Source organism: Dipodomys ordii, unplaced genomic scaffold, assembly GCF_000151885.1.
Source record: "Dipodomys ordii isolate 6190 unplaced genomic scaffold, Dord_2.0 Scaffold6, whole genome shotgun sequence".
Taxonomy (NCBI): domain Eukaryota; kingdom Metazoa; phylum Chordata; class Mammalia; order Rodentia; family Heteromyidae; genus Dipodomys; species Dipodomys ordii.
In genome coordinates, this window is record NW_012267222.1 from 10964931 (window position 1) to 10974016 (window position 9086).

Here is a 9086-nt window from a genome sequence, read left to right on the forward strand (position 1 = left end):
CTGTCCCTCAGCTCTTCAGCTCTTCAGCTAGCACTCTACCACTTGAGCCACAGCGCCACTTCTGGCTTTTTTCTTTTTACTTATGTGGTGCTGAGGAATCGAACCCAGGGCCTCAGGCATGCAAGACAAGCGCCCTACCACTGAGCCACCTTCCCAGCCTCCCGTGAGACTCTTATCTCCAATAAACCACCAGAAAACTGGAAGCGGTGGTGCAGTGGCTCAAGTGGTGGAGCTAGCTGAAGGAAAGACCCAAGCTGAGTTCAAGCCCCATGACTGATTTAAAAAAAAAAGGGCGGGGGTGGGGAGAGGATGGGAAGGGATGGGAAGGGGAATAAAAGGAGGCTACAATGCTTGAGAAGAAATGTACTCATTATCTTGCCCATGTAATTGTAACCCCTCTGTATTTTCACAAAAAAAAGGACAAAAAAAAAGGAAATTACTATTCTTAGGGATTGTTGGTACTTGTCCAATAGCATACAACTGATACAACTCTTAAGTAGCAGAGTATGTGCCCTATATGCAACAATACAGTCCTAATTATATACACAGGAGATGGACTTACCAGTTGTCTCAAAACCAGGCATTGGCTCCAGAAGCATTTTTTGATACTCAATTTTTTATTAAATTATAACATGTGCAATGGAATGCAGATATGAAGTCTTCCATTCAATGCATTTTGGCCCTTGTGCCCACTCATGTGGCTAAATACCAGCCACACTAAGAAGCAGAACTTTTTTTTTTTGCCAGTCCTGGGGCTTGAACTCAGGGCCTGGGCACTGTCCCTGAACTCTTTTGCTCAAGCCTAGCACTCTACCACTTGAGCCACAGCACCACTTCCAGCTTTTTCTGTTTATGTAATACTGAGGAATCGAACCCAGAGCTTCATGCATGCTAGGTAAGCACTCCACCACTAAGCCACATTCCCAGTCCAGAATATTTTTTTCTTTCTTCCCTTCCTTTCCTCATTTGTTCCTTTTTGTGCTGGTACTAGGGCTTGAACCCAGGGCTTAGGTGATGTTCTTTAGCTTTTTCACTCAAAGCTTGCTCTACCACTTGTGCCACAGCTCCATTTTTGGTCTTTTGGTAGTTAACTGGAGAGAAGTCTCACAGACTTTCCTGCCAGGCTGGCTTTGAACTGTGATCTCAGCCTCCTGAATAGCTAAGAGCCAACTGTACCAGGCTCTTTTTTTGTCAGTCATAGGTTTTGAGCTCAGGGCCTGGGTACTGTCCCTGAGCTCTTTTGTTCAAGGATAGTGCTCTACTACTTTGAGCCATAGCACCACTTCAGTTTTTCTGGTGGTTAACTGGAGATAAGAGTGTCATGGACTTTCTTACCTGGGCTGGTTTTGAACTGAGATCCTCAGATCTCAGCCTCCTGAGTAGCTAGGATTACAAATGTGAATCATCAGCGCCTGGGATGGCTATCTCTTCAGACTTTTGAAGCTTCCTGTTATGTTACAAGCAAGATAAACTGTTTTCAGGATTGAAGAGGATAATGGGATATGTCTATTGGTGACCAGGCTAGAAATAAACATAGAGCTATGGGTATAACTTAATGGTAGAGCCTTTGCCTGACATGCACAAAGTTTCCGGTTTAATACCCCACCACACACACACACAATACAAAACACAGTTATACTTCAATTACACTTGAGTCAATATGAATTTTTATTAACACACATTTGCCAAAGTCTGTACAAACCAAAACATTCTTGTTTTAAAATGTCCATTATTACAAACATACAAAGAAATGAAAGGTGTTACCAAAAGTTAGCTACTCAATTTCATGGTAAAACAGTGTCATGATTTTTAAAAATCAAAGTTTTAAGAATTGAGATTTCTTCTTTCCCTTTTAAGAACTTATGGAAAGTTAAAAATGTGTGGATTTACTTTATATTAAATGTCAAGACCTTAAAAAAAGATTTAGTATAAAAATTATGTATGCATTTTTATATTGTCAAACTTTATGTATCTGAATTTCTCAGTCTTTAAAATAAAAAACAAGGGAACAAAACCATGACTGTCATTTCTTTCAGAATCTTTTCTCCATAGTCAAATACATCTGAAAAATATCTGACATATAGCTTTAGCTACAAGTCTCTTGTTCAAAAAGTTACAAAACTATTTCACACTGTTTTCCTTGCTGGGATGCAAACTGATAAAAATGCAACATGGTCCATTGTATCTTGGATGAAAAGGAAGCCACCCACTTCTCATCTGTCCAGCTATATGCATGGCTCTTTTTTCCAGAACCATATCACAAATTACAGAATACTTTGCTTTTAACAAGTTAAATTTACTGTTACAATTTTGAGAGACTGAGAACAAATGTCCACTGTCCTTATAATGATTACCCTTAATTCTACCTTGCTCCCTCACCATATTTATGTAGAGGTAACTGGCTTTGTTCTGTTTCATCGCACATACTACACACCTCCAATTTCCTTCACAAACATCACATAGAGGAACCTGAAGAGTATGGCTAGAAATATAAATCTATCTTCCTTCCCATGTGCCTACTGGGTCATTAAGGGAAGACAGGGTACATATGCTCTGGCAGAGGCTGTGCTGCTCCTGAGAAGCACCGATTTTCCATACACTTCCATTAAAAGCAAGGGTGCACAGGCCAGAGTGAGCAAGAGGTGAGAAGAGGGTACAGTGATATTCTCCCAATCAGACTCACAGGCCATACTTACGCAGCTCATACTGACCCTCCGATATTCCAGAGTTCAAATATTATCCAGTTTTGAATATGCTAATGAAAAAAGAAATGTTTTCTGACAAATGCCCAGTATAATAACTGATAAAAGCAAGTAAAGGGTATTTTTTTTCCAAAGAAGTGGCAGTGTAAGAATTTGGAATCAATCACATAAAGGAGTAGGGAAAGGGTGGGGAAGTGTCCAGTAGAACCTGGACAACCTTTCTTTCTGCCCTTACTTTAAAAAGACAGACTGTTCAAATCTTTGCAACCACCTCAAGCATCTCCTTAAATGCTCCTCCGAGAAACTCTCCAAAAGGCACTTAGCTCTGAACTTCTGCATCAAATATTTCACCTTAGTGATCGGTTTTAAGACTGTAAGGTAACAAGAAACCATCTGATTCTTTTACTAAAAGCTAGAGAATAGGACTTTATTTTCAAGAGACATCACTTTTACAAGGACTAGCTCAGCTACCATTATTCCTTTAGCAAGAAAAAATTTCTTTTTTTAAAAAATAAATAAAACTCTGGCTATACATAGTACAAAGTTCATACATAATATACCTGGAAAAAAAAAACCCAAAGATACCCTGAAGCAAAAGCTTTATTGAGAGAGAAGGCCTCTCTCATTGTAACAAGTCTTAAGGTGGCAGTTTTTAAAGTTCAGAGAGTGGCAGTGATACACAATGAATGCAAACAATTTGCCCACGGTATAGCAGGACCCAAGGATGAACAGAAAACATCACTCTGCACAAAACACTGAGCAGTGACCACCACACACACACACACACACACACACACACACACACACACAACCAACCAAATAGTATCAAAATAAAAAAGTGGGAGGGAGGAGTAGAGGGATCTGGAGGGATCGACAGAGGGAAGAGGAAAAGGACATGGTGGGAGTAGGGAGGAGAGTGAGCTTGAAACCCCAAACACTCAAGCATGCAGTCATTAACAGCGCACAACTCGGATGTTTCCATTCAGCCCATGACAGTCGCACAAAGAAGGATAGCTGTAATAAAATAGAGATTTCTTAAGAAAGCTTGCGATTCTAGAGAACAGCCAGGTCTCCAACCCAGGACGACTCCATCTGCTGTTGCTAGGGAGCCTGTTGATGGTCTGTCATGGAGAGGTTATAGCGCCTGACTTTTCAGACTTCTTGCTCTTAGACAAGGCAGCTGCCTGCTTCAGGAGCTCTCTGTTTTTGGCCTAAAAGGAAAATAAAAATCAGTGTCAAGATTAGGATAGGTTTTCCATGCAGACATGAAAGCAAACAATGCAGAAGATTAGGAAGAAAGTCCTAAGGCTACATATTTGGTTCAGGGAAGACAGTATTTGCTATAGGCTAATTGAGGAGCCTCAATCTCTTGGAACTCACCAAAACAAAAGGACACTTTTTAGCTAGGCATTGGTAGCTCTTTCCTGTAATACTCGGTATACAAGAGGCTGAGATCCAACGATCACAGTTCAAAAATAGCCCAGGTAGCAAAGTCTGTGAAGTGAGACTCTGATCTCTCCAATTAACCAGAAAGGGGCTGAAAGTAGAGCAGTGACTGGTAGAGTGCCAGCCCTGAGCAAAAAAAAAAAAAGCCAAATGAGAGGGAAAGGCCCTGAGTTCAAGCCTGAATAATGCCACACACCACACAGAAGTAAAACAGGTTATTTTATGCAATATAAACCAACCATGTGATGCTTTAATGAGTTCAGTAAACAGAATCTATAATTCAGACATCTGGAATCATACATGGTATATTAAAAAAATTAAGGAACTCATTTGTTAATTCCAGTGTTTTTTGTTGTTGTTGTTGTTTTTTGTCTGTCCTGAGGTTTGAACTCAGAGCATGGGTAATGTCCCTTAGCATTTCTGCTTAAGGCTAGTGCTCTACCACTGGAGGCATAGCTCTACTTTCATCTTTTTTGTAGCTAACTGAAGAGTCTCACAGACTTTCCTTGCAAGGCTGGCTTTGAACCATGATCCTTATATCTCAGCCTCCTGAGTAGCTGCTAGGATGATAGATATGAGCCTCTGGCATTCGGCCAATTTCATGGTTCTTGAGAGAAAAAGATCAGAATATATCATAGAGTAAAATAGTAATAAAAGATATCCAAAAGGGAGATTTGGTGTGATTTGCCAAAACTTTTGAGAAAAAAGAAACATGAGATGATTATTTAAAATGCAATCACCATGTAATTGTAACCCCTCTGTACAATATGTTCACAAATAAAAAATAAATAAATAAATTTAAAAAAATAAAATAAAATGCAATCAGCCAAGTACACCAGTAGAATTACCTGTAATTGCTCTGTGACTTCTTTGTGTGTTTTCTCCATTTGGTTCATTTTGGCCCTCATCTGAGATTCCTGGTATTGAAAATCAGCCTTCAACTCTGTAATCTGAGGGGAACAAAACAAAACAAAAGAAATTTTTGTGTGAGGAAAGATGTTTTGGTAGCAGAGATAAATGGTCCCCCAAGAAATGGAAAGCCCAAGCTTTCCTGCAGATCCCTACCTTCATCAAAGCCAACAAGGATTCAATTTGTTCCTGAAGATCACACAAAACCATCATTACATGTCTTTGTTTCTTCTTTTGTGGTACAGGGGACTGAACCCAAGTTCTTGTACAGGGGCTGGGAAGGTGGCATGAGCCACTGGCACCCAGCTTTGGTTGTAGGTTTTTTTTTGGGGGGGGGGTGGATTTTTTTTTTTTAGGCCTGAGTGCTGTCCCTCAGCTCTTCAGCTCAAGGTCAGTGCTCTAACACTTGAGCCATATCGCCACTTCTGGTTTTCTGGTGGTTTACTGGAGATAAGAGTTGAATGGAAGCCCAGACTGGCGTTGAACCACGATCCTCAGATCACAGCCTCCCGAGTAGCTAGGCACCTGGTTTGTTTGTTTTTTAAGTTTCACTGTTGAAAAAACCTAGCAACTTAGGTCCACCTACAATCCTGAGATCCAAAGACTGAGCTTCAAAGCTAATCCAGGCACTAAAGTCTGTGAGACTAATTAACCACTAAAAAGCTGGAAGTAGATCTGTTGCTCAAAGTGGTAGAATGTTAGCCTTTAGCCCAAAAGCTCAGGAACAGTGTCCAGACTCTGAGTTTAAACCCTACGACTGGCACAAAACAAACAAAAAACAAACAAGGATAGTTTGAAGAGCCATAAGAGTAACAGCTGAACTTTTGCCATGTTCCACCAAAGTCCACTGCATTGAACTTTAAAAAAAAAGTTTGCAGCCGGGCGCTGGTGGCTCACGCCTGTAATCCTAGCTACTCAGGAGGCTGAGATCTAAGGATCTCGGTTCAAAGCCAGCCCTGGCAGGAGAGACGGTGAGACTCCTATCTCCAATAAACCACCAGAAAACTGGAAGTGGCACTGTAGCTCAAGTGGTAGAGCGCTCGCCTTGAGCTGAAGAGCTGAGGGACAGCACCCAGGCCCAGAGTTCAAGCCCTATGACCAACAACAACAACAAAAAAAAAAAAAAAAAATATATATATATATATATATATAAATGGGCAGATGATGACTGGGAAGTTGGCTCAGTAGTAGAGCACTTGCCTTGCATGCATGAGGCCCTGGGTTCGATTCCTCAGCACCACATAAGCAAAAAAAAAAAAGGCGGAGTGCTGCTGTGGCTCAAGTGGTAGAGTGCTAGCCTTGAGCTGAAGAGCTGAGGGACAGAGCCCAGGCCCAGAGTTCAGGCCCCACGACCGGACCCAAAAAATAAAAAATAAATGGGCAGATGAACTTTTGTTAGTATATTAATTGTACAAGTGTTTTTTAAATTTATTTTTATTGTGAAAATATGGTATAGAGGGGTTACAATTACATGGGCAAGATAATGAATACATTTCTTATCATGCATTGTTGCCTCCTCCTTTGTTTTCCCTTCCCATCCCTTCCCATCTCCCACTCCCCATACTTGAATCAAATTACTCTTTTCTATTAAAGTTACATATCTCCCCTTTCCACTTCCTCCTTGAACCTTGTTTTCTTCTTTTGAGCCAATGATTAGCAATCACCTGGGACCTATAATACAGCCCAGGATGTCCTGGAATTCAATTCTCCTGCCTTAGCCTCCTAAATCCTGGGATTATAGTCGTGCACAATATACTTGGTTTGTGTTCTTATTCTAGTTGTTAAAATCCTAGTAAGACTGATGTGGCACCAACCTATAATTCCAGCTATTCTGGACACTGAGGTAGAAGGATCTCTGTATGAGGCCAGCTGGAGCAAAAGTGTATAACCCTGTAAACTAAAAAGCAAAATGACTAGGTGCATGCCTCAAGTGGCAGAATACTTGGCTAGAACTTTAGTTCCATTTTCACTTAAAGCAAAAAAAAAAAAAACTTATAATTTGTGAAGTCCATGTCTAATTCTATAGAAAAGCCAGGCTCATGCCTGTAATCGTACCTACTCAGGAGGCTGAGAACTGAGGATCGTGGTTCAAAGCCAGCCCAGGCAAGAAACCATGAAACTCTTTTTTTTGGGGGGGGGGTTGGTCGTGGGGCCTGAACTCTGAGCCTGGGCGCTGTCCCTCAGCTCTTCAGCTCAAAGCTAGCACTCTACCACTTGAGCCACAGCGCCACTTCTGGCTTTTTTCTTTTTGCTTATGTGGTGCTGAGGAATCGAACCCAGGGTCTCATGCATGCAAGGCAAGCACTCTACCACTGAGCCACCTTCCCAGCCCCTCCATGAGACTCTTATCTCCAATTAACCACCAGAAAACTGGAAGTGGCACTGTGGTTCAAGTGGTAGAACACTAGCCTTGAACTGAAGAGCTGAGGGGCAGCACCCAGGCCCAGAGTTCAAGACCCATGACTGACAAAACAACAACAACAAATCCTATAGATTCATATAAATTGTCCTTTTTGCCTGTAAAAGCCTTAAGGTCTTTTCCTTTACATTTGATACTATTTAGTGAAATTAGAGCCTGACAACTGGTGGCTCATGCCTGTAATCCTAGTTATTCAGGAGGCTGAGACCTGAAGACTGAGCTTCTTCACTAGCCCACAGTTAGGAAAGTCCATGAGACTCATCTCTCCAATAAACTACTCAGAAACAGCTGAAAGTGATGCGGTGGCTCAAGTGGTAGAGCACTAGTGTTGAACAAAATGACAGGACTGGGACAGTGCCCAGGCTTGAGTTCAAGTCTCAGGACCAGCAAAAACTAAAGTTTGTTTTTTTTGGGGGGGGGGTCGGTTGTGGGGCCTGAACTCTGGGGCCTGGGTACTGTCTCTCAGCTCTTCAGCTCAAGGCTAGTGCTCTACCAGTTGAACCACAGCACCACTTCTGGCTTTTTTCTTCACTTATGTGGTGCTGAGGAATCAAACCCAGGGCCTCATGCATGCAAGGCAAGCACTCTACCACTGAGCCACCTTCCCAGCCCCAGAAATAAAGTTAAATTAATTACATAGGGGATATTTATCATCACATTTCCACAGGTGTTTACAATATATTCCAATTAATTTCAATCCCTCTTATCATTCTTCCTACCCCCATCTTCCCTTCCCAAAACTTTTTGCTGGTCGTGTGACCTGAATTCTGGGCCTGGGTACTGTCCCTCAGCTCATCAGCTCAGGGCAAGTGCTCTACCACTTGAGCCATAGCAACACTTACAGCTTTTTCTGCTTATGTGATGCGGAGGAATAGAACCCAGGGCTTCATGCATGCAAGGCAAGCGCTCTACCTCTGAGCCATCTTCCCAGCCTCCTCCCAAAACTTTTTTTGGGAGGTATGTGGGTGTCAGCACTTGGCTTTTTCATTTACGGCTTATGTTCCACCAGTTGAGTCATACCTACAGGTCTGGCTTTTTGGTGGTTAATTGGAGATAAGTCTCTTTGATTTAGCTGCCCAGGTAAGATTTGAACTGCAGTTCTTAGATCTTAGCCTCCTGTGTAACTAGGATTATAGGCATGAGTCACTGGTACCCAATCATACAAAATTTTAATAGATTTCATTGCTCTATTTTCATCTTTGCAAACAGTCTACTTTGGCCATATTTATCCTTCCTCCCCCTTAATCCCACCCCTTCCTGCTAGAACACACCTCCCCCTACACACTTACAGAGCCTAGAACTGATTTATCTTTCCTCACCTCCAATCCCAATTGATCAATAGCTTTCAAGGTTCTTTATGCAGCTTTATTTATACTTTAAACGTACTTCAAATTTTTTCCTTTCCATTTTCCCATTCAGTAAAGGTATTTTTTCTCCTAGGAATTGAAGAAATAATTGTTTTCTTTCTCTGTGGAAAACAGAAGTTTTGGACTGGGAATATGGTTTAATGGTAGAGTGCTTGCCTAGCATGCATGAAGCCCTGGGTTTGATTCCTCAGTACTACATAAACAGAAAAAGCTATAAGTGACACTGTGGCTCAAGTGGTAGAG

At 41.6% G+C, this 9086-nt stretch overlaps 1 protein-coding gene across 1 annotated transcript in view; it reads right to left on the bottom strand.

Moving 5' to 3' along the window:
• Positions 1 to 1644: 1644 nt before the first annotated feature.
• Fam76a (family with sequence similarity 76, member A) overlaps positions 1645 to 9086 on the bottom strand; it is a 73267-nt gene continuing 65825 nt past the window's right edge. Inside the window, exons 8-9 of the mRNA XM_013032240.1 lie at positions 4997 to 5098; positions 1645 to 3913 (exon numbers count right to left, since the gene is read on the bottom strand). Of these exons, the coding sequence (XP_012887694.1) occupies positions 3827 to 3913; positions 4997 to 5098 (189 nt within the window). The 3' untranslated portion in view covers positions 1645 to 3826. The remainder of the gene's footprint in view (positions 3914 to 4996; positions 5099 to 9086) is intronic.